Genomic DNA, 27,507 nt, shown 5'->3' with positions numbered 1-27,507 from the left:
ACAATTTACTTCACTGTCCAAGCAACAACAAAAAAACAAACAAAACAAATGTCAGCCTAAAAAAAAAAGAGTAAGCACCTGTTCCATGCGTAAGTAAATACTTTTTTTTTAACGAACACACTCCGTTTTTGATTTTTTTTTTTTAAACAACCACACCAACAGCAAAAAAACAGGACGAAAAGTCAATTGCCGAAAACATTACTTTAAAAAAAAAAATGTACACTGCATATTTTTTTCTCTCCTAGGGAGGGGAGTATTGTGGGAGACTTTTCTAGTCTCACACAAAAAACACGCGTTCACATCTCAAGCTATATTACTTGTCATATACATATGCACACGCAAACATACGCGCGCACGTCCACACACATACATATATTCACGTTCGCGTATATACACTCACATTCACGTGTATATACACACACACTAACGTACACACATGTACGCACACATACGCACCCATGTACGCACACATGGACAACGTCACTTCCCTTTCAAAGGAAATCCACACATGCGCAAAAGACCACCGGAAACAAATATAAAAGCAAGAGCAATAAGATGCTTCCTCCTTTTTCGACTTAGCTCTTAAGCTGAGCAGTCGTCGGACCATTTGCCCCCCCCCTTTCGGGGTCCCGCTCACGTCACATCCCCTGCTACTATGTATGGGGCATGAGCTAACAGTCAGTACGTACACTTTATACGTTTTCTATCTCCATGGCCTGGATTGACTTTTTCTCATTTTCTCTCTCTCTCTATACTAAAATAGACTTTCTCTCTCACCAGCTAATAGCGAGAGATGCACACAAAACTGGATTGACTTTCTCTCTTTCTCTTTCTGCGACAATAGACTTTCCTTCTCACCAGTAAACAGCGAGAGACGCACGCCAAACTAGACGCGTGCGGTACCCTTTTCTTTCATGTATTTCTTCACGAAATAAATACTAGTTCGTTTAATTCAATTTAACACGTAATTCATCTCTTTCTCAATTCAATTCATTTTCCCTATTTTGCACCACCACCACAGGAGTTTGGTAGAGTTCTCAAAGGTCAAATCGTTGAATTTTGACCACTTAACAGCCAAATAAATTTCTGAAAATGGAATACAAAGATTTTCCCAAATCTCAGTACCCTGTATATCAAATTTCGAGTCTGTAGACTGAAAATTGACAGAGATATTGTGTAGGGAAATGTACACAGACATACACACACAGACAGATACGTTCACTTTTATAGATATATTAGCATTTCAGCTTGGCATTGCCCGGGTGTTTGGAGGTGTGTGTTGAGCAAAAAAAAAAAAAGAAAAAAAGTGGTAGTAGGAAGGCAGGCTCGAACCAGTACCACGAAGAAGGAAAAGAATGGGATAAAAAACGTGACATCTTTGCTGTTACGACCACCACCAAACCGGAAGTGACGTAAGTTTAGACCAGAAATTGTCTGAGTAATTTGGTAGAAACTGCAGTGGACAATTTTTTTTTTTTAACTTTGACCCCTATTATGACCCCTTAATATTTATTGTTTTGGGCTCAAATCAAGTTATTAAGGTAGATCCATGTCCAAGGAACCTATATCGAAAATTTCAAGTGTTTAGACCGAAAATTGGCGGAGGAGTTTGGTAGAGTTCTCAAAGGTCAAATCATTGAATTTTGACCCCTTTATATGCAAATTTCTGTCCGAAAACGAAATACAAAGATTTTTCCAAATCTCAGTACCCTGTATATCAAATTTTGAGTCTGTAGACTAAATTGACAGAGTTATTGTGTCGGGAAATGTACACAGACAGACACACACACACACAGAAAAGACAGACACTTTCACTTTTAAAGATATATAGATATTATTATTATTATTACTTCCCAGCAATCATTTTGATTGCTCTGCCAGGAGTGAGGGGATGAGGGAGAAAGGTTTCTTTTCCCATTTCTTCAGTTTAGAGTGAGCCAGCATCAGCATAAGATGCTGGGCTTTGAACTCCATCAAAAAAATTTTTAATTGGCATTAAACATAGTGTTGATGTTAAAATTTCATTCTCAGTGAATGATAAGGCAACAAAAACCTTACCAACTGGGAAACGGGTTTGTATTACTGTACACATAGATTCGAAAAAGTTGTCACAAAACAAATATATAACAAATAAATGTTATCAAAGGCAAAATAAGTTACTTTTCTACCAAACTGAATATATTTTTTGTGTTTTTATTCAATTTAACATGTTTATTCAGCTCGAAAAACATGCAGTGTTTACCGATGTATTGGAAAATTCAAAATGGCGGCCAACTCTCTCTTAAACACGGTAAGTTCGGGAAAAGGTGTTATAAATAATAAACTAGACAAAATATTGTTAGAAATTCGCTCAATATATATTACCGTGACATAGGTTGACATATATTCGGTGTTTTTTTAATAGTATTTTGTCTAGTTTATTATTTATAACACCTTTTCTCGAACTTACCGTGTTTAAGAGAGAGTCGGCCGCCATTTTGAATTGCCCAATACATCGGTAAACACTGCATGTTTTTCGAGCTGAATAAATATGTTACATTGAATAAAAACACAAAAAATATATCCAGTTTGTTAGAAAAGTAACTTATCTTGCCTTTGATAACATTTATTTGTTATATATTTGTTTTTTGACAACTTTTTCGAATCTATGTGTACAGTAAAACAAACCCTGGGAAACTATTAGTTTCAAAAAGGACCAATGAAGAAACTGGGATATTTTACAGTAAGAGACAGAAATTAAATTTGCCGGCCCGTCAGACAAAAAGACAGACAAATTATCGGCACACATGTTCTTCAGGAAAGAAACTGTCTTGGGAGAAAATTCAACCAAAATTCTCTTCTTCTAAGGACCTTTTTGTTTACCCCCCCCCCCCCAAAAAAAAACATTAAAACCAAAAGGTTCTAGAAGATTGAGACTCTCTCAATCTTCTAGAACCTTCTGCGTTTCAAAGAAAGACTGAAAGAAAAACAGCATTTTTAAAGACCCTTTTTTGCATGTTTCTTTCCTTTCAGCTTTTACATATCCAGTAAGATTATTTTTGCATGATTATTTTAAAAGGGACAACATATATTTTCCCATTTTATTTGCTATTATTGTTTAGGCTATAAATTTAAGTTTGTTCGATAGAATTTGTGCTAGAATTAGTCTCTCAATTAAAGACCCCTTTTTTGTATGTTCTATTTTTATAATCTTTTTGCAATTGGTACTTAAGGTTTATTGTTAACTCTTGCTTTGGGAAATAAAAGCAATTCAGCATTTTATTTCTTTCAATAAAACTTGACTAAATTGATACATTTTTTAGGTCTGGTTTTCATTTGCTTCTTTTTTTATATTTTGTCGCTTTTTTGTTTATTGTTATTTTGCTTTTATTCACGTGACTTTGCTTTATTTTTTTACCCATTTTTAAAAAATATTTGTTACACCAAAAAGCATGGTTTGGTAATGACAACTACAAAATACGTTTCACCCAGCATTAGTCGACAGAAAAATCCTAATTCTCCTTGACGATAATGCCCGACTGCAGTACTGCACATTGCTAAGCGACCCTATAGAAGTTGAATGAATTTGGCTACAAAAAACTCTGCCCCATTCGCCATACTCTCCAGATCTCTCACCTACCAACTATCACTTTTTCAAGCATTTCAATAACTTTCTGCGTGAGAAATGCTTCAAAAACCTAAATGATATATATATATATATATAAAAAAAAACGCTTTCAGCGACTTCATCACCACCAGAATGCAAGATTTTTACGTTAGTGGTATAAATACACTTGTTTTACGTTGGCCAAAGTGTTTTGATTCTGCTTATTTCGATCATTAAATTGTTTGTTTGAGCCGAGATGCGTTCATCTGCATTTAAAAGTTAAAAACCGCAAGAACTTTCATGCCAACCTGATAGATACATAGACAGACAGGCAGACAGATAGATAGATAGATATTATGGTACGTTGATGTTGCTTACAGAATCAATACACACTAAGTGAAACTGAAAAACAAACTTTTAAAATAAGCGACTAAAAATGTTTATCCTTTAACGCCGATATAAAAGTAGGAACGATTTTTAAAAGGGAAATATTTAATGCGACACCGTTTATTCTTAGCTTATTTTTTATTTACGACTATCAGTTTCAGGAAGACTCCATATTACTAACGTCCGTCAAAACAAGTATTATGGAATGAAAAGAGCTCAATCGTTATATTCGGAATATTTTTGTTTTGATAAGTTCAGTTAATTAATCATTTTGATGTTAGGAGTTTAACTTTTGTATATATTGAAAACAAAAGTTTTGATTATTATGCTATTTTTTTAAACATTATTGTTGTTACTGTGTTTGTGACGTCATTAATATGGAAGACAGTTGAAGCTTTCCAGCTTTCAACTCGATCTTTCCAGTTAGGGAGGATTCGGAAAGCTTTTTTTTTTTTTTTTTTTTTTTCCCTTTTTTTTATTTAAAGTTATATGGTCTGCAAAAAAAAAAAAAAAAAAAAAGAATACATGTTGGTAAATTTTAGACAAATATTTCTAGATCGCCAGCATTTTTCCAGTTTTCATAATGTTAAGGTTACTATTAGTCTTAACATTAAACCAGCGCAAAACACAAGCAAGTTGCTTATTAACAAGTCGGCTGTGTTAGTCTAGATTATTTAAAATTTGCGAAAAAAAAATTAAACCAACACATAATGTAATGCACATCTAGCATTTATTATTACTAATAGTTTTATTTATTTATTTTTTTTTTGTCTATATTTTGGAGCTCTCTCTCTCCTGTGTATATTAGAATAGGCGTCTTTGAAGTCGCGTCTTTATTTAAGTTGCGTGTATTATCCCTGTGAAAAGTGTTTTTATTTCATTATTTTTACTGTTGACCATGAATAACACTAGTGTACAACATAATAACGCTGGTGTTGTTGCACCCAACAATAGCGCTAGCAATGGTAGCATCGGCATCAGCGCTAGCAGTAGCAATGCTTGCTGTAGCAACAACGGTCAAGAACAACAAGATCTCTCCCAGTGGTTGTCCATCACGGAAGAAACACTTTTCCTACACGATGGTCTCCTTCGCCTTTCCGACATCGTGGAGCTTCCCCAGGACGTCAACAACGTTCGGGATAACGGCGAACACGAAGTGGTTACCCTGGACACAAAGACCCCAGCCGAACTGAGTGAACATATTATGTCGGTGTGCGGCACTCAGAATAATGCATATTCGCGACTTCTTGAATACCGTCTGAATGCACTTTGCGGTTTTTGGAATGCCCAACGCCAAGTTGCAGCCTCCATCCACGACCAGCATACCGAAAGGGACCATTCTTCCGACGATTCCGCCATCTGGAAAAAACCTACCGGACCAGGTCTTCCTAACAATAATAATAACAACAAAGAAACCACCGAACAGGCTTCGTTTTCAACTCGAATCAGCTTGTTACTCGTTCTGCCACTTCTGGAGTCGATGAGTCGGACCGATCCGGAATTGTGCAGTGTCTCTGCGAGTGTGCTGCTCGAGTGTCTTAAAGATTGCCCCCCTTTTAGCCTTTCTAAGGAACCCGCGGATTGCATGAAAGGGCTCGAACAGCTCTTGTGTAATTGGCTGGAAGGTAAATCTGGCCAAGGACATGAAGAAAGATCTTGTTTATATCCCCAACAACAACAACAGAAACGAACTGAAAATCCAGGAAACTGCAATGCAATTAGTAGCAGTAAGCAGTATGAACGTGTAAATGCTGCATCTGCACTTGTGGCTTTAGCTTGTGCACGGTAAGTCTTGTTGCAATTGTTGTTAATTTACCACGGTTCTTGTACAGAATTCACCCTATATTAAAAAAAAATAAACAAAATAAAGGATGAACCTAATGTACTTATGCATTTATTGAACAGTGCTGAAATAATGTTATTTAGAAAGCCATTCTTAACATGGGGAGAGGCGGTTGTTTTGTAACTATTCAGTACTTTCACCTGACAATTTCATAAAAAAATATATCGTAAAACTTTGATTTAAACTTGAAAATACTATTCACTGCATAAGCAACTTTTTTTTTTCACCGGATTGTTATCGATTGAACACTGATGATGTAGTGATGTACCAAATTATTAAAAAAGAAAAAAATTAAAAAAAAATGAAAAATCAATAGTTAAATATTTGTAGGGGGGTGCTCCACTGCTCAGTTTCTAATACAGCATTTTGGTAAACCGATTCTCAATTGGAACCACTCGACGAAAACACGCACATCCTTATATTTAGTAATTGTCTGTATTTTTGAGATGAGTTGTTTTCATTGATTGAGATTGTCGGACTGACTTCCTCATCTTGGTTGTTATTGTCACAACGTTTCGGCCGTTTTGCCCTCCGGCCTTCGTCAGGTGAACGAACGGTTTGTTAGGAGTCTTGAACCCAACCCTTTATTATTATTACGGGGGTATCGTGTTCGGACTCCAGCTAGGCTTTGGGACTCCCAAAGCCTAGCTGGAGTCCGAACACGATACCCCCGTAATAATAATAAAGGGTTGGGTTCAAGACTCCTAACAAACCGTTCGTTCACCTGACGAAGGCCGGAGGGCAAAACGGCCGAAACGTTGTGACAATAACAACCAAGATGAGGAAGTCAGTCCGACAATCTCAATCAATCCTTATATTTGTTGGTGCTAGCGCAGAGAGAGTGATCCGCGCTATTTTTTAAATCGTATTTCCAAGTTTAATTAAAGTTTTATGATATATTTTTTTATTCAATTGTAAGATTAAGGTATAGAATAGGTACAAAACACCCTTCCCTCCCCATGTTAAGAATGGCTTTTTAAATAATAACGTTATTATATACGTCCGGATCACTCTCTGCTGCAGCTGCATGCACTAGTACCTATTTGTTTTTCATTTCGTCTTTTCATTTTTTTTTTTTTTCGGCAAATTGTTATCGATTGGACACTAAACTATCATCAATAAAAGAAGAAAATTATTTTTAAATATTTGTAAGATTACTCAGTGTACTCTTCTACAACGTTCTGGTAAATCGATTCGATCGCCCATGCTGGAACCACTCGACGAGAACACGCACGGCGCACGACGGGCACGACCCTTTTAGAATTTTTCATTTATCAATTTAAGTTCAATGATAATAAGACTTTTCTTATCCAGTGTATTCCATATTGTTTTCACTTGTCGCCATGTTTGTTTTCGCGCGCGTGCGCAAAAATTCAATGCGTGATGTATTAGAAACTGAGCAACCCTTATAAATATCTAAATATTGATTTTTTTTTTTTTTTTTTTTTAATCTGGTAGATTAGTGTCCAATCGATAATCTGCTGAAAAACTTGAAAAATAACAAAAAGAAAAAATATACACAGGGAAAGGTACAGGTGCATTGTAAAAGTTCACCAAATAAAGAAAGATTTGTGTGATGTTGTACGTACCCGTGACGAAACAAAAATATCAAATTCAAAATAAATTATTTACTACTAATGCTACTACTACAATTACTACTACTACTACTCGGTATTCTCCGGAAATATTTCTTATGGAAATCGCTTCAGGCAAGGCATGGAGCCACTCGATGTATTGTAAGGAGCAATAAATAAATAAATACTACCACTACTTCGAGGTAAACAAAAAAAAAGCCAACGATAGGTATTACATGGATAGATACCTACCCAGAAAACAGCAATTTCTTTTTCGTTGTCAGGGGAATTAAAGGATAAAATAAGGGAAGTTTTTTTTGTTTTTTTTACACAGCTGGCATCACCACATTATCAAGGCCAAGACGCCACTCGATGATAAGGGTTAAAGAGTGTACAGTAGAAATTGGAAAATATAGTAATCATTAGTAATGAAAATTCGGTAAATTTGTTAACTTATATGGAACGGCTCATCAAGAACTTATTTACGTTAGACTTGAAGACAACCATATTGTAGTCAGCCGGAAAGTAGGAAAACGGAAGACAATTCCACAGGCGTGCAGTTCTAAGAAAGAAGCTTTGTTCATGGAATCTACGTTTAGGTTTAGGCATAGATAAAGAGTGGGGGTAATTATAGATAGTGTTTTCAGCTAGACGAGTGTTTCTTATGAAAGTTTGGCGAGGGGGGGGGGACCATAGACTGAAGCTCAGTCGAACACTTCCCATGAAAATAACGATACAGCAGAGACAAACTCGCAACATCTCTTCTGTGAGATAGAGGTTGCAGGGAAGAGAAAAGGACATCTCCTACGAGGCTACAAAGTCTATTTTGAACTCTATCAAGGCAGGACAAGTCCTTTCTAGCAGCTCCTGCCCAGATGTGGCAACAGTATTCCATCCTTGGATGTACCTGGCTCTTATATAGATAGAGAATGTCATCAGCAGTGAGATATCTACTGGATCGATAGAAAGATCCCACCATTTTTCCAGCGGCCCTGGCAACAGATTTGATGTACGTGTTCCATTTAAGATCAGGAGTAATGGTCAAGCCCAGAAGCTTGTCAAAACTTGAGGCCTCTTGAAGACGAGAGCCATCCATTTCAATTGATGCCAGATGTGGATCAGAATGTTGATGATGTAAAGAGAGAAGTTTGATTTTAGATGCATTAAAAGTAACCAGCCACTCCTTTCCCCATTGTACCACGTGCTCAAGATCAGAGGAGAGAGAATCGGAGAGAACTTGGTCGTTTACTGTCTTAGATGTGCTACCATAAATGGTAGTGTCATCAGCATAAATGTCTACAAATGATGAAAGGATGTGATTTGGAAGATCATTAATGTAGATGAGGAAAAGAGTTGGGCCCAGGATGGACCCCTGAGGGACACCAGCATTAATACTGTGAGCTTTTGATTTTCGCCCCTCAACTTCTACTCTTATGAACCTATCAGAAAAATGATTTAATAATTGAGAAGACATTTCCAGCTATACCATAGCTAGAGATCTTGTGAAGTAAACCTTACTCATGACACACAGGAGACTTATTGGCCTGTACTGAGAGGGGGATGAGCAATCACCTGAATTCTTAAATACAGGGCATACTGATGAGATTTTCCAGGGTGAAGTGAGGGTATAAGGTTAAAAAAAAGGTCCACTGTTTAGTTTCGTTTGGAAATACAATACAGTATTGTCTTTCCATTAATGGATCAACTTAAAAAGTAAAAACTATATATATAATATGATTTTTAGGTGCTTACACTAAGAAAGGCGACCGATCAAACAAGGAAGATAAATCATGAACCAATTTTTTATTTATTAAATTGTTAGGTGAAAGTACAGAATAGTTACAAAACACCCTCCCATGTTAATAATGGCTTACTAAATAATAACGTTAATTCAGCGCGGTAGGTACTTGTACAGTTTAGTCAAGACATTCAAAACTGAAACTATCGAAAAAAGGTTATAATGTACGTATCCGTTTTGGACTGAAGATCGCCGAAAAAAATTTCATTTAATTTGATCGAATCTTTTTTTTTTTTTTTTTTTTACAGCGGAAAAACACGTTCTTATCAGAGCGCGTTGAAGTCAGCAATTATGAAATTTGCTGAATACGCGAAGGGGAGATAACTTTATTTAAAGCGCCGATACTCCCTCCCCACCTTTAATTCTAGCTTTTCTTCCTAAAAATCGAACCTTTTGCTCGGTATCATAACAAATTGTTTTTTCGCTGTAAAAAAAAAAAAACTACTTGATGAAATTAAGTGAAATTTTTTTTTTTTTTTTTTCGGACTTCGTTCCATAACGGATACGGGCAATATAACCTTTGTTCCATATTTTCATTTTTTAATGTCTTGACTAAACTGTACAAGTACCCGCGGGGTATAATAAGTGCATAAAGTACCGAATTAGTTAAACAACAAACAGCAAAAACAGTACTTTAATTAATTAAATTTTGAATAATTTTCAGTTCTGTTTTCGTAAACCTATATGAAAAATATTTTTTTGTTGCTCATGTACTTATGTTACCGTGCTATTTTAAAAAAAAAAATAGTATTTTCAAGTTTCACTATCTTTTTTTATTACATTGTTAGGCTGAAATGCAAAATATGTAGTTACAAAACACCCTCCCTTCGTCATGTTTAGTACGGCTTTCAAAATAATAACGTTCAGCACGGTAACATAAGTGCATAAGTTCCATTTTTTAAAATAATAATAAAAAAGTAATCTAACACCAAAAGTTATGGGAAATAAACGAGTAAAATTTTAATTAGAAATAAAATCGATTTATTATTCAGAGTCGACGAACTCTGAACCACAAGACAAGACCGTCAGCTAGTGCGTCGTCGTAGATTATCCCCCTTCGATACTTATGCACTTATGTTACCGTGCTATTTTTAAAAACCGTATTTTCAAGTTACGTTCGGGTTTTACGGTATCTCTTCTTTTTTTTTTTTTTAATTATTAAATTGTTAGGTGAAAGTACAAAATAGTTACAAAACTATCCCCCCATGTTAAGAATGGCTTTCTAAATTACGTTTTTATTTTAGCATGGTAACATAAGTGCATAATTCTAATATGAAGCCACCACGCTGAACGGAGTCAGTTGACTCCAAATAGTAAATTGATTTTATTTTTATCAAAATTCTATTGTTTTTCGCAATTTTTTGGTGTACACCAATATTTTTCAGTGAAAAGTAAGTCACCGATCATATCATTCTTAACCAAAAAAATCAAATTTTACGCTTAAGCGAGTCGTAGTGTTTCATCGGACATTATGACATAAAATATAAGGGGTAAACAACTAAATTCGAAGTATCTAGACTAAAATCAACCTTATACTGAATATAGTCCAGTAAGATCATTAAAAATCGTTTTTTGTTTTTTTTTAAATAAATTCTTGTCAAGCCACCCTCTTAAATAATCAAATTCCACCCAGTTTCAACTATCGTCTCAAATCTTCAAGGTGTTATCTCACGCCACCTGACAAACTTATCCCCAAGTAGCCTTTCAGCCTTGATAAGCTATTTAGTCATTACAAAAAAGTGGGGGGGGGGTCACGATTCCTAGAACAACAAACAGAACATTAATTCATTTTCTGATGGAGTTAAAACATTAACTGTCGGATTTACTACTGCACGGCAATTAATTCGTTGTTAATGTTTAAAATAATTATATTTTCTCGTTAAATGTCACGGGTTTTCCTGTTGAAATGCCTTTTTTTTTCTTTCTTTTTTTTTTTTCGTGGAAGGTGGGAGTATTTAGTAAAATGTAGTTGACATTGTTTGACATTTGTTGTGCGATGGCTAAGTAAATTGATACATTTCCTTAGTGTCAAAACAATCATTGATAGAAAATTACAAGGCTCTTGTTTAGAATTCAACTTTAATAAGAACAAAAATACAAAAAAGATTTTTTACGATGTACGTACCCGTCACTGAACGGAAATGTTTATATTAAAAAAAATAAAATAAACAAACCAAAACAAAACAAAGACGTCGATTGATCAAGTAGTTTTATTTTTGTAAAGAAAATCATTGTTAAACGATTTAAAATGATTTAATATGAAATCGGTAGCATTACACGACACGGCTGATCTCGCAAGTTTGAATCATTCGTGGATTTATCTGCCCTTGTTTTTTTTTGTTTTCAAGAGGGCGATGTGAGACAGCCACTTTTTGCTTACTCAAAATTTTATTTTCTTAGTTTAAAATAAAACTTCTGGATTAATTTACATTGTTTTTAGAATATATCTTCGTTCCGTGACGGGTACGTACATTACGAAGGTTTCTGTATTAATTTTTTTTTTTTTTTTAAATAAGGTTGAATTCTAAATAAGTACCTGGTACTTATTTAGAATTCAACCTTAAAAAACGTCACTACATAGGAACGTTGTTTTAAAGCGTCGATAATGTAAACACGATTTTTGTCTCGCATTTTCATTTTTGTATGCTGTAAAATTTTTAAAAAAAGTTTATTTGAAGCTTTTTCTATTAAATGGTAAAAAAATTAGGATGATATTAAATTACAACTATAGCGTGTTACATATATGGGGGGGAGTTAAAACTGTGGCGCGCGTTGGAGGTACCTCAAGTACCAACTAAAATTATATACACGTATTCTCAGGGTAAATAAAATGAAAACTATACCATTTTTTCAAATTGTAATCTACCTTTTATAATTATCTAAAATATTTTTTAAAACTATTGTTTCATTATTAAGTAAATTAAGTTTATTTACTGTTTAAAGTTTAAAGTCCCCATACATTGATAATCCTCGTGCAAATTAAAGCGATTTTATCATTTTAATTAATTTTAATAAATTTATTAAAAAATAAATTAGTTATATCTCTGCGGCATTTTTATGCCCACCACTAATCACAATTAAGGATTTGTCTCACGTGACTCAACATTTGAAATTAAAAAAAAATCGTCTGCTTTGAATATTTAAAAAATAAATAAAGGTGTTTATTTTTACATTTGCCTTGAAATTTGCTGATTTTGCAGTTTATTTTATTTTTTATTTTTACTTAAAAAAAAAAAGATCAACATTAAAGTATTTTATCTTTTGTCCTCAGTCAATGAAAGAGAACTCCTAGATGGCGGCAATTTTTATTTCTGTCCCAGATTAATTTGTGGGATCAATTTAAAAAAAAAAAACAAAATGGAAAAAGGATTTGCTAAAAATTTTGCAACCAATGCTTGTTAAGATAATTGACAATTTGATTTAATTATGTCCTTATAAGCAAAAATAATATCACTTACTTAATTGTCATGTCGAAAATAATAATATATCCAAATATGACGAAAATTCATTGAGTATACAGTTATTTATAGTTGAAAGTAATTTTTATGAAAAATGGGGGGAAAATTGCATTTTTCATAGATGTTTTAACATAGACGGTAAGATTTCAAACATAAGGGACATAACCCAGAGGCTAAAATGTTGGCCACCTTTGAATGGTGATCAATTATCTATAGCGATACACTTTTTTTTACTAAAAACTCAATAGAAGTTTTTCTACTCAATAAAATTTCGTAATATTTGACTATATTACTATTTGTGACACGTCAATTTAGTAAGTAATAATATTTTTGATTACAAGGACATATTTAAAAACTTAATCTATCGACTCTGTCTTAACAAGCACTGCCAATTTAAATGACTTTCTACTAGACAATTTAAATGCTTCCAAATTCTTTTCAAATTTCCAATCATTATAAAGTAATTTATTTTTAGCTATTAAATTGGCTGTCTTGTTAATGAAGAAATCCGAATTGCTTTCTGATGAATTTAATTATATTATTTTTATATATGATTAAAAAAATAATATTTTAGTACTTTACACTATTCTATATTTTTTTTAAATATAAATAGTTGATTAATATAGTAAATCAAAAATTTAAGTCATATAGATGCGATAAAGAAACAAGCGAGTTGTCACAATTTTATTAATCGCAATCTCTACTATTATATATGAGGTGCATTCAATAAGTTTCCAGATTTTTTTTTTTCGTATGGGCACTTTTATTGGCACATGAAACTCTAGCCCCCTTTGAAGTAATTTCCTCTGGCTGCAATGCACTTGTATCCTTCCAACTTCTGGAAGGCCTTTTGGAAGTCTTCTTGTGTGAGTGTATCAATGACCTTTGTTACAGCCTCTTTCATCTCAATTGTCTCATAATGACAACCTCTAAGGTTTTCCTTGAGCTTAAGGAATAACCAAAAGTCACAGGGAGCAAGGTCTGGACTATAGGGAGTGTGAGAAACTGTCTTGATGCCCATCTTGGTCAAATTGTCTGTGACAAGGATGGAGTTGTGGACTGGTGCATTGTCCTGGTGGAAATACCACTGATCCGATTTGAAGAGTGCTGGCCTCTTCCAACAAGATCTCTTCCTGAACTCCCTTAAAACCTCAAAATAGTATTCCTTGTTGACTGTCTGTCCAGTGGGAACCTAATGCATGTAGATCATGCCCGTGCTGTCAAAAAAGAAAAAAAAAGGGGGATCATCATAAGTTTCTGTGTGGATTTGTTCTGTCTTGTCTTCTTGGGTCTGGGAGAGCTAGCATGATTCCATTGGGAACTCTCTCTTGCTCTCTAAGCCCTAGCAGTAGATGCAGCTTTCATTGCAAGTCACCAGAACATTAAGAACTGCAGTATCTGAATTGATCAACTCAACCATCTCCCTGCTGTCATGCAAACATCTTTCTGATCTTCTCTGAGCATCCTTGAGGCAAACTTCACGCAAATCTTTTGCATCTTCAGTTCCTGCGAATAATTGTGTATACAGTTCCCACACTGACATCAAACAGCGCACTTATTGCCTCTATAGCCAAACGACATTCCTTATCCAGGAAATTCTTTATTTGGCCAATCAACTCTGATGTTTTGACTTCCTTACTCCTTCTATACCTCTCATCATCCCTCCCTGCCTTCCTTGAATCTCTTATGCCACTCAAAAACTGATGCTTGATTCATGCACAGTGGTCCAAAAGTAGTCTGAAGCATTTCATACGTTTCTGTGGTATTTTTTCAAGTTTAAAACAGAATTTTATTGCATATCTTTTTTCTAAAGTGTCCTCACTTCCACATTATTTTTGAAATTCAGCAGCTGTGACAATCACGCTTAAGTAGGATGTATTCCAATTCCTACTGTAGCTGTTTATTTGAAACTGAAATCATAAAAGTTGATATGTCATCTCATAAAATGTATAGCAATAGCATACTGAATTTTCGAGAGTCTATGACAATTTTAAATGCCTGTACAAAAAATGCCTGAAAACTTATTGAAAGCACTTCGTAAAAGGAACTTTGTGTATGTGAGTTCACATGGACCAATATTTATGAAGTTTCTTGTGAAGGTACTTGATGTGTCTGGGAGTGTTCTTACGTTGGTTTTTTATCAGAATGTCTTTGAAAAGTATTGATAATTGAAATAATCCAAGGAAAGAAGGAACAGGCGATTTTGATCAAAGTTAACACCTTACACAGCCTAACAACAAGAGTGCATTTGAGAAGTTTTATTACCACACAAGCAATAAAATTAACAGTAGGTTCTTTGATATGACAGGGGCGCATTCGAAATGAATGTTTCTGTTTAAAGCCCAAACTTGACTTTTTCGTCTTAAATTCAAGCCATTATAACCGCCCAAAAAATAAGGCCGGACATATAAAATCAACAGTAGCTTCTTTGATATGACAGGCACATTCAAAATGAATGTTTCTGTTTAGAGCACAATTGAAGCATGCTTTTTTGGTTTTTTTTTTACATAGGCATCACCACTTATCAAGGTCAAGAGGCTACTCGAGGATAAGGGTTAAAGAGTGTACAGTAGAAATTAGACAATATAGTAATCGTTAGTAATGGAAATTCGGTAAATTTGTTAAGTGGGACAGCTCATCAAGAACTTGTTTACGTTAGACTTGAAGACAACCATATTGTAGTCAGCTAGAAAGCAGGAAAACGGAAGACAATTCCACAGGCGTGCAGTTCTAAGAAAGAAGCTTTGTTCATGAAATCTACGTTTAGGTTTAGGCACAGATAATGAGTGGGGATAATTATTGATAGTGTTTTCAGCTAGACGAGTGTTTCTTGTGAAAGTTTGGTGAGGGGTGGGGACTATAGACTGAAGCTCAGTCGAACACTTCCCATGAAAATAACGATACAGTAGGGACAAACTCGCAACATTTAAGATCAGGAGTAAAGGTCAAGCTCAGAAGCTTGTCAAAACTTGAGGCTTTCTCAAGACGAGAGCCATTCATTTCAACTGATGCCAGATGGGGATCAGAACGTTGATGATGTAAAGAGAGAAGCTTAATACTTGACTTATGCATTTTAAATTTTAATTCAAACCATTATATATCTATTTCTACGCTATATACTTACTTATTCTACAAACGCGACTTCTTACTTGTGTATTTACCTTTTATGCTTTCCGAGCGGCGATATTTCCCTTCTACTGAACGAATTTTTTAGTAAAAGACAGTTGTCTCCCTCAGAACAATGACAAATTGTAAAACAGTGCTAGTTTTCGAGGGTGCTGAAACCAAATATCACAGTTTAATTTGTTTTCATGTTATAAAGAAATTCCTAAGTGGCCAGAAAGTGGATGCTTATTTTACATTAAATTTATATATATATCCCCCACCAAAAACTAAACATTCCCTGAACCCAATATTTTATGCATGGAGATTATAAACTTATTTACTATGAAAACATTTATTTGTTATGTTTGCATTTACACCAGTTCTTCTTTTTTTCTTTTTTTTTTTTTAATATAAATTTTTACTGCAACTACCAAATTTTTTTTCTTGGTTCAGAGTATTTGCACGTGGGAATCTTAATAGCGATTATCAAGGTTACATTTCAGGCAAATTTTTTGAAACCCTCACCCCCCACTCAGAAAATGGGGTGTCTATTCTGAAAGCCGTTCTTAACATAAGGAGGTTGGTGGTGTTCATTCTGAAAGCCGTTCTGAACATGAGGAGGTTAGATGTTGGGCGACAACAACAGCTGTACTTTAATTTTTTATGCCCGTGTGGGTGGGTGGGGGACATGCTTCCACTGGGCAATGCCAGTTAACAGGTCCTGCTAGTAAAAAGATAATTTTATAAAATCAACAGTAGGTTCTCTACAGTGTGATGTAGACTACAATGTATTTTGAACTAAGTTACTGTGGGGAGCCATGTGAAGCTTCCTTCCAGTGCATTGCAATGTGTGCCCTCAACTAGAGCAAGCAATCACTCAAGTTGATGAAAATATGGGCGATTTTACTGATTTTAATGACAATAAAAATTTACTAATTCTAATGACAGTAAAAATATGGGAATGTAAAACCTTTGTTGATCATCATTCAATTCTAGGCAACGTGGTGTCTCACTGTTAGTGTAGCGATAAATTAATCCTTATACAAAAGTTTATTTATTTTGCAGACGTTTTTTTTTTAAATATATTTTGTATGATATGATATAATAATAATGAAAAAATTTCTCCAAATTCAAGAATTTTTATGCTGGAAAAATACAAACAAGTGTATGGATTTTTTTTTTTTTTTGTAATCACATGTAAACAGCCTGAAAAATATTTGCAAAAAAATTAATTAACCAAACAAGAAATAATTTATATTTTAGAGTCAAGGATCACTTTCTTCTAGAAGTTTAATGTAGAATGATCACCTGCTTCCGGACCTAGATAACCTAGGAAAACACGAATATAGGTAGGGGTATAAAGTAAAGCTTAGATCCCTCTCTCTCTCTCTCTCATATATATATATTAAAATTATATAAATATTGTAAGGTGTCTATGCAGATTGTTTAACATTTTGGCATTTCCATGTCGTCAGAACTCCAAATGAATGTTGCAGTTAGAAAATAGAATAAAATCTTCTCAGAATGCAGTCGAAAATTGTATTTTCTGACTGTGAGATTCATTTAGTCCTGATGATGATATTGAAATGTCGAAACGTTGATTGATCCACATAGACTCCTTACAATATTTACATAATTTTAATATATATATGAGAGAGAGAGAGAGATCTTATAATATTGATATAATTTTATGCATGTATTGAGCACTTTTTGAAAAAATACTAGTTTTTAGTTCATGTTAACAATATACTTTTTTTTCTTTTACAAGAGTCACCACTTATCAAGGCCTGGAGGCCACTTGAGGATAAGGGTCAATGAGTGTATGGTGGTCACTGAGACAACAGCTTAATGACCGTTTTTGATGGAAATTGGGTAGAATAATTATTTAAGGGAGTGAGACATCAAGAACTTGTTTACATTGGACTTAAAGATAACCATGTTGTAGTCAGCTGGGAAGCAGGCCAATGGAACAGTCCCACAGGTGGGCAGTTTTAGGAAAGAAGCTTTGTTCATGGAATTAATTCTCTGATTTGTTGAGACATCAACATCTACTGTTTGGCAGGTTTTTTTCATGTTGCTTAACAATCTTGCTTGGATGAGTTTGTCCGTTCATATTTCCATGTCCTAATAGTAGGTCCAGTTTGTGCCTGTATCATTTGTCTGCATGTTCAAAATGCAGTTGTTGGCAGTCATGTCTGTTTTTATTTCACTTTTTAGCTAATTCAGTTATGATGTAGTTTACCATTTCGTTTCTTGGTCCACAGAGCATGCATTTACTGTTTTCCTGGATCTTGCCTATTTTGGCATTTATGAAGTATATTCTGATCGTATTGTATGGTGCCGCTGTCAATAGCGATTCCATTTCTCTATTTAGGTGTCCTTTTCATAACCATGTCCATTGTCCATGAATTTTTATGCATTATTTCTTTGGTCAGTCTTATGAATTGTCCATGTAGCTACCTCTCTACTCATTTTGCTTGTTTTTGCTTTTTTGTTTTCTGTTTCATTGCTGTTATTTTATATTTATTTTCATGTTTTTTTTTTTTTTTTTTTTTTATTGTAATGGTTCTTGTTCATGTTTCTATTCCCTTTTAGTTCAAGGTTATCCATATACATGAGGTAGTTTTTCCTCTGTAAATTTGTATCCAGCATTGCATTTCATTAGTATGATGTTGAATAGCAGTATGGCTATTATGAAAATTAATTGGAATCGGGAATCCGAAAAATTGAAGCTTTTAGGGGTATCAGAATTGGAAAAATTTGTGCCTATTTTCCGATGCCAAAAACGATTATTTTAATTGTCATTTTATTTGTTTTGGCTCAAAGCAAAATCTCCAGTTGCTGGTATTAATGATAAAATAATAAATATCTATTGATTTTAAACTACCAGTAAAACTAAAATCGATAGCTCATCCCCCACAAGTGTATTTTTACATTTAAGAAAATATCTGCACATTTAATGAGTTTTTTTGTTTGTTTTGTTTTTCGGAAAAATAACAACTCTATAGTTAAATATTTAGAGATCTATGAAGAATCAGAATCGGTAATTGCTAGTAGTAGGACGATTAATCGGAATCGTTAATTGTTAGAATTGTGTATTTTGGGGGAATCGGAATCGTATCGTTTAAAAAAATACCTTAGATTTACAATTCTTTCAATACAATTCTCATATATTTTTAAGTTGAACTGTTTGTTTGAGGTGAGATTAATGTTGCCAAAAATTTATGAGAAAAACGTTGGTACTTCTACACTTTATCACCGAAACTGGAGACGCCATTTTATTTCATGCACCTGTCATTGAAATCCAAGGGAGAAATCAGTATTTTAAACTATTACCGAAGCATGAAATAAATAACAAAATTAAACTAGATAATGATTTTTCGGTTTCATTTAAATTAATTCGTTGTTGACCCTTCAAAGTTGCTTTTATTAAAACAAATGTTTCATTAAAATTATTTGTTAAAAAAAAAAAAACAGACTATATAATAATTTGAGAATAAAAGGATAAAAAATTTAATCAAAGATTTAGTTATTTTTAAATGAAATTTAAAAATAGGAATATTCTAGAAAGTGGAATAAAAATCAGTTAGCGATTGAAACTGCAAAAAAAAAGTTTAATTTTAAAGAGTTATCGAAGATAAAGAGAAAATAAAACAAAAAATGAATATCAAAAGATAAACAAAATATATTATTCCTCTTGAAATTTGATGTTATTGCATTTTTGTTGAATTAATCATGACTTTTTATTTATAGTTTTTAATATATAAAATAACTCCTGAAATTGATTGTTATTAATTTCATGGTGCATGTTTAATTCATGGTTAAAATATTTGTTTTGACTTTTATCTTCAATGAAAGAAATTTTACGAAAAAAAAATCAAATCGTTTTCGAAATTCCCTTAATTGTATTTTCACTTTTTTTGCTGTACCAAATTTTTTCGCTACACAAAACTTTCGATTATATAATGGTATATTTCAAAACAACAATTCCACGGGAATTGGAATCGGAATCAGTAATCAACATTTTCCTGGAATCGGAAAAAATTTAGGAATCGTCCCAACACTAGTAATTACATTGGAATTGGGAACTTAGTAAGGAATCGGTAATTGTATCAGAATCGGAAAAAATATTGGAATTGTCACATCACTAAAAAAAAAAATAGCAATGATAGTCTCCTTGGAAAAAGTCTGCCTGTATTTTTATCTTTGTCAAGTGTTAGTTATCTTCCGGCTGTCTGTTCCAGTATTCTTTGTATCCTTTTAAGTTGAGGTGTGGTTAGTACTGTACACCTCCAGTCTTTTCATCCTTCTTGACGTTTCACAATCATTTTGTGTAACACCATCCCAGACTGATGCCACTATACGTATGTGTTTTCTTTTTTTTTGGGGGGGGGGGGTCTGACAATTTTATTTCTTTGGGCTATTATTATTATTATCTATGCACATTAAATTTTGAAAACAACTAGAAAATTATTTTGACACGTTTTAAATCTTCTGACAAATAAGCATCATCTCTCTAGAACTCCCTTAAAAAAAATTAATTATTAAATTTATTAAAAATATTACTTGTACTAGCAGTTCAGCCCAGCTTTGTTCGGGCCTTGTGTACTGTTCATAACTTGCCCTACATGTGAATACACTTTATGTAAGATTTCAAATGTTTGAACCAAAATTTGTTTGAGAATTTTGTAGAGATGAAAAAGGTCATTTTTGAAAACTTTGACCCCAATTTTGACCCCTTAACATTTATTATTTTGGTCTCCAATCAAAATACAAAGTTTTACTCATGTTCAAGTTAACTACATCTAAAATTTCAAGTCTTTGGACCCAAAATTGGCAGAGGAATTTGGTAGAATCTGGAAAGGTCAATTCTTTAAACTTTGACCTTTTGGCATCCAAATTTTCACCCCAAAACTGATTAAAAATGCTTGCCGCTTGTCTGAATACTCGTTATATATAAATTTCAAATGTTTAGACCAAAAATTGGCTGAGTAATTTACTAGACACCACAAAAATCAAATCTTTTGAAGTTTGACCCCTTGTCAGCTCAAATTTTCGACCCAAACCGATTAAAAAGCTTGCCCTATCTCTGAATATCTTTTATGTAAAATTTCAAATGTTTAGACCAGAAATTGGCTGGCTAATTGGATTGAGACCGCAGAGGTCAATTTTTTTTTTTAACTTTGAGCCCCTTAACATTTATTTTTTTGGGCTCAAATCAAATTATAAAGTTTGATCCATGTTCAAGTAACCTACATTTAAAATTTCAAGTGTTTAGACCCAAAATTGGCGGAGGAGTTTGGTAGAGTTCTCAAAGGTCAAATCGTTGAACTTTGACCCCTTGACAGCCAAATTTCTGTCCGAGAACCGATTAAAAAGATTTTCCCAAATCTCAATACTTCTTATGTCAAATCTCTAGTCTGTAGACCTAAAATTTACAATTATTTGTTAGGGAAATGTACACGCACACACATTTTCACTTTTCTAGATATATAGATGAGCAGAATGGACTTTGGTATGACTCATTGAATCAATGTCTTTCACAAAACATTAATATTGTGAGAAGGGATGTGGCTTCGCTTCAAGCCAATTTTAAATTCTGAGTATGGGAGTCACCACATTATTTGGTTTATGTATACTACGTCTCTGTTCAGTTTCAAGAGAAAATGGACACCCATGTAAGGTAACTGCATGTATAACTAACTGAGGCAAGTGTTGCGCAATCCTTGACCACACCTCTCCTGAATCTGCACTGATTGGGTCCAGTGGCAAGGAGAGGCCCAAGACTGGAAACAATGCCAAGATAAGTGGAGAGCACATACAGCACCTGGAATTATCAAATGGTCGCCCATTTTAGTACTGACCAGATTAAACGTTACCTAACTTTGGTGATCTGACAGGAACAGGTGTGTCAATGTGGTTATGCTTCCTTACTTCTGGTGTGTCTGCTACCAGAAGCGGTGACAAGGCAAATAAGTTCCTTCACTTTTTTTTTCTTCCATTCCTATATCTCTCTTGTGCATGTACTTTTTTTTTGTTTATTATTATGTTTTTCCAACCATTCTTTTTTTTTTTATTTAATAATCATTGAAAAAATTTTTAGGTCTTATTTTTATTAAGAATTAATTTTATTTTTATTTATTTTTTTCTAAATAATTATTGAAAACATTTTTGTGCTCTTTATTTATTTATTTTTTTCAATAAAGTCTTTTTCTTATATTTTATTTCAATAAATTGTTTCACAATATAAATACTGAAGAACAATAAAAGTGAAGGCACTTATTTGCCTTGTCACTGCTTCCGGTAGCAGACACACCGGAAGTAAGGAAGTACGTTAGCTGACTATAATCATTCTTTCTGACCAAAGTGCTAGTACACACCATGATCTTATTTGTGAGTTGAAAAGAATTTATCAATTTATTTACAAAACTAGTCTTTATACTATATTAGCATTTCAGCCCACTGTTGCCCGGGTGTTTGGAGGTGTATGTTGAGCAAAAAAATAAAGTGATAGTAGGAAGTGACGTAGGTTTAAATTAAGTCTAGACAATCGAAAAGAGGGGATGACTTTCAATAATATCGCCGAAAAAAGAAAGTGCCCAGTTGAAGGTGAAGAAATTAATGTTTTTAGCCAATTTTTCGATATTTGTAGTCTGAAAGGTCGAGCTTCAAAACGATACTAATCTTGTGAAAATCTGTCGCCTCTGTTGAAAGTTGTAGGTAGACATGCAAACATACATTTATATATTGGTAGCTCAAATTTTCGACCACAACCAATTAAAAAGCTTGCCCTATCTCTGAATACCAATTATGTAAAATTTCAAATGTTTAGACCAGAAATTGTCTGAGTAATTTGGTAGACTGCAGCGGTCAATTTTTTTTTTTTTAACTTTGACCCCTATTATGACCCCTTAACATTTATTGTTTTGGGCTCAAATCAAGTTACTAAGTTAGATCCATGTCCAAGGAACCTATATCTAAAATTTCAAGTGTTTAAACCCAAAATTGTCGGAGGAGTTTGGTAGAGTTCTCAAAAGTCAAATCGTTGAATTTTGACCTCTTAACAGCCAAATTTCTGTCCAAAAACCGATTACAAAGATTTTCCCAAATCTCAGTACCTTGTATATCATATCTCAAGTCTGTAGACTGAAAATTGACATAGATATTGTGTAGGGAAATGTACACAGATAGACACACACACACTTTCACTTTTATAGATGTAAAGATTGTACTATTAACAGGAGGTGGGGCACCCAGTCTTGCCAAGTCGTAAAATACGATAAAATATATTTTAATTCATGCAGATTTGATATTTGTTATTACAGAACCAATTCTCTAATGAATATTATATTGGATCTAATATATAGTATTGATTTCAAAAGTTAAAACAAAAAAATGACTTTGGTGCCATCAATGTGAATCGAAACCAAAACATTTAGCACTCCAGCCGCGTTCCCTACTGATATAGCTATTGAGAGATAAGTAAAACAGATTTAATATTGAACGACTTGAAGAAATGAATTGAATTTGCGCAGAAAGAAATAGAAATTTGTCGGCAAGTTGAAATGAACATTTTGTATTTCAACTGGCTGACATATGTCTGTACGCGTTATTTATCCATCCAAACAAAGATTTTACTTGCTATAAACCATCCTTGGTGCATGATTACTATTTCCTATCAATTTCAGTGTTATGTTAGGAGTGTTTAAAGAGTTTATCAGTTAAATATTTACACACACAGACACACGACACATACATTTACTATTTATATATATATATATATATATATAAAAAATGAGAATTTTGTGTGAGGAGACTTTTCAACCTATATATTCAACAAATTTTTGATCTACAGACTTGGAATTTGCTATATACGGTATTCAGATGTGTGGAAAACTTTTTAATCCATTTCTATCTGGGGGGGAAAAAAGGGCTGCTAAGGAGTCAAAATTGAAAAATTGGTACGTGGAAGGCCACCGGATTTTTATCTTTTTATCTGTTTTCAACTGTTTTGTGGTTGTGAAATATAACAGCTTCCTTATGTTTAGCATAAGTTTGTTTGAAAACACTCTTTGACAGTCATGTCAAGTTGGTGTAATGGTTATCATTCTTGACTCACTGTCTTTAGGTTTTGGTTTTGATCTCAGCTCAAGTATTTTTTTTTTTTACTTACAGTAAGTGAAGTAGTTAGAAAAAAACACTGTCTTTCTTTTTTTTTTTTTTTTTTTTTTTTTTTTTTTTTTTTAAGTGGTTATTTTCCTTGTGCCAAAATATTGCTTAATTAATCTGTAAATATGTATATCCAGAGAGAGAACTGGGCTGGGTGGAAAATAAAGAGGCGGGGAGGAACTAGGGGAAAGAGATAGTTTTAATAGAAATATGTTACACTTTTGCCCCGGGGCAATGCCGAGTAACCCTGCTAGTACATAATAAGAAGCAATACAGACATCACATTGTATACAAAACTTGTTTTACACGAGTGTGTCAAGGCTTCCATTTATCAAATTCAGAATGTCAACTAAGGCCAACTTTATCATTCAACTCTTTTCACCTTCCGACCTGTCTCAACAGAGCTCTGTTGCTGATCTGCCCCCTCAAAATTTTTCACAGTCAAGCTTCGTTGTTGATCTGCCTCAACAGCTGTTGTCCCACAAATATATTTACTTTCAACCAGAAATCTGATACATCCAGTTGTGTTTTAAATTACTACTGAAGACTGTTATCTAGCTACCTACAAAGTTAACATTGTGTACAGTACACATGCCAGATAGACTCTTTCCTTGGTTGACAGTGCTAATAATGCTCTGCTGGTTAGTAATGACATAACTTACTCCATCCATTCAACTAAACGTAGATTCCATGAGCAAAGCTTCTTTCTTAGAACTGCACGCCAGTGGAACTCTCTGCCGCTGGCCTGTTTCCCACCTGACTACAACTTGGACGTCTTCAAGTCCAACATAAACAAACTCCTGACAAACTGACCCTTAAGTAAGACACTCTATCAAAACCCCCAATACTAATGATTACTACAATACTATCTCATTGACTACTGTACACGCGATAACCCTTATCCCTGAGTGACCTTCGGGCCTTGATAAGTGGTGGACCCCCATGTAAAAAAAAAAAAACTCTTGAAACCACACTAGTACCTGCTTCACCATGTTTTTCAATGATATTGTGACACCACGTGCTACCCCACCCAACAGCTCCGCCATCCCCAACGTTATCTGCCATGGATTTCTTCTCCATGTTATCTTCTTATAGCCATATCGTCATCATTTCTCACACTGCTCGTTGTTGAGATGAGCACACGAGTCCACAATTATAAAAATAAAAAAAATAAAATAAAACAGGGAAGCAAAACAAACAGATTTCGATGCTTCCTTGCATGTTCCTTGGACTCTTGTCATACGTGACATCCCCAACCTTTTAAATGCTAAGGTTCACATGTATGTTCTGTCGAAGCTGTCTGTCGGTTGATCAATTCATCTCTCCATCTGCTCCGAGCTACAATCTGTTTTCAACTGTGTCCTAACTCCAGCTGACATTAAAGTCCAACTGAACTCCCAACTGTCAGCTGTACTGTCGTGAACTAGACTTTCGTCCTTAAATAGTTCCTATTGTTGTTAGAATCTCATTGTCTGTTACAAACCCATAGCCACTCTCCAGAGTGATAAAACCTATTGTCAATCCTAAAGTACCCACGAACCAAATCTAAATAGATCTCAAATTCATAATAGGATTCTGTTGTTCATTTGTCTACCCTTGTGAACAGCTTCCTATCTATTGTCTGTTGATAAATCCTTTTTATTACTCGCTAAACCTACTTCCTTTTTTTTTTTTTTTTTTTTTTTTTACTTCCCAACATCTGGGGGTCAGGGCGCCTGTAGTATCATAGTATCACTAAGATAACAAAACTTATTGACCTTGATACCGTTGCCATCCAAATATACTTTGTTTGTATCAAAGTTCTCATCCATCCCCATTGTCTTAAACTTTTTGTGCACATTAACTGGTTAACCTCTCTCAACTTAGCAATAATTCCACTGCATGTTTTGTGTATCGAATGCTGCCAACTACGAGTATTCTCATATCCTAGCATTTGCTTGGCCTTGCCCACTACGAGTAAACTCATAACAAAATTCTTTTTCTCTTAATCAATGCGTGCTCGGCATGTACGATAACTGTCTTTAACTTGAACTGGCATCTCAAAATAACACGTATTGAGTAGTATGTTTATGAGTTATCTCGTATTTGGCCCCTGCCATGTATTATGCTTATTTTTTTAGCGAATACGTGTATAAGTTGAATGATTCACTATAAATAATAGCAAATTTGAGTTATTTTTATTAAAAAAAATATACAAACTGATAAAAAGTGGCCTCTGCAATTCTTGCAAAAATGACTAATTCCTATAAAAAGATTTTATTACAAACAATATACAAACTGGTAAAAACTGACAATTCCTTTTAAAAATAATACAAATTTCATATATATTCCATATTATATTCATATGCATTATTTGTTGAATTTATTTTTTTGGAAATCACAGAAAAAATAGCTTGGCAACAAATCTAATAGAGCTATAGCTGGCAGCGAATGTGTTAAATTACAACTGACTCCCTTTCTATAATCCGAGTAGAGGAATTTTCTATTTTTTTTTTTTAAATTTAATGTCACGGCCATTGATCATTGTTACCAAGGTCGCTGGAAAAATGGTAGGATCCTTCTACCGCTCCAGAAGATATCTCACTGCTGATGCAATTCTCTATCTCTATAAAAGTCAAGTACGTCCAAGGATGGAGTACTGCTGCCACATCTGGGCAGGAGCTGCTAAAAACAGCCTATCCTGCCTTGATAGAGTACAAAATAGACTTCGTGGCTTAGTGGGGGATGCCCTTTTCTCTTCCCTGCAACCTCTCTCCCACAGAAGAGACGTTGTGAGCCTGTCTTTTATCGTTACTTCTATGGCAAGTGCTCGTCTGAGCTCCAATCTCTGGTCCCCCTTCGCCAATCTTTCACGATAAACACCTGTCTAGCTGAAACCACTGTCAAAAATTTTCCCCACTCATTATCTGTGCCAAAACCAAAATGTAGATTCCACGAGCAGAGCTTCTTTCTTAGAAGTGCATGCCAGTGGAACTCTCTTCTGTTTGCCTGTTTCCCACCTGACTACAATTTGGATGTCTTCAAGTCCAACATAAACAAATCCTGATGAATCCCCCCTTAAGTAAGACACTTTATCAAATCTCCAATACTAACAATTACTATGATACTATCCCATTGATTACTGTACACGCAATAAACCTTATCCTCGAGTGGCTTCCTGGCCTTGATAAGTGGTGTCTACCATGTAAAAAAAAAAAAAAAAAAAAAAAATCACTTTGGTTTTAGTGATGTTCACTCTCAAACTGTGACATACATATTTCTCCAAGTTTTTAGCTTAACAAATAGATTTTCCATTGTTTCAAAGACTAAATCATCAACATAGAACGTCTCTTTTGGACAACACTTACAAAACTCACCGGACAATGTTTCTAAGACACAGATGAAAAGAAATACATTCAGTACAGAACCTTGATGTACTTAAACATCACAGTCATCATTAAATGTACTGTTATTAATTCTAATACAACTTGAAGCATTTTTGTACATTGAACAACCTTCACTAACCACTTATTTATTTATTTTTTTACTCACATTCAACCCTAACAAGGCATATCGCCACTTGGATGTAAGGGCCTACTATTTGGTCA

The 27,507-nt window shown here is 34.1% G+C and overlaps 1 protein-coding gene across 1 annotated transcript in view; it reads left to right on the top strand.

The window, feature by feature from the left end:
- Positions 1-4,204: 4,204 nt before the first annotated feature.
- Positions 4,205-27,507, top strand: part of LOC145277736 (putative E3 ubiquitin-protein ligase HECTD4) — a 286,999-nt gene continuing 263,696 nt past the window's right edge. Inside the window, exon 1 of the mRNA XM_080129447.1 lies at positions 4,205-5,758. Coding sequence (XP_079985573.1) covers positions 4,872-5,758 — 887 coding nt within the window. The 5' untranslated portion in view covers positions 4,205-4,871. The remainder of the gene's footprint in view (positions 5,759-27,507) is intronic.

Source organism: Euprymna scolopes, chromosome 1 (assembly GCF_053919585.1).
Source record: "Euprymna scolopes isolate OS-2025 chromosome 1, ASM5391958v1, whole genome shotgun sequence".
In the NCBI taxonomy this organism is placed as follows: domain Eukaryota; kingdom Metazoa; phylum Mollusca; class Cephalopoda; order Sepiida; family Sepiolidae; genus Euprymna; species Euprymna scolopes.
Note: the sequence above shows the minus strand (reverse complement) of the source record. Positions and strands in the feature narration are given on the sequence as shown.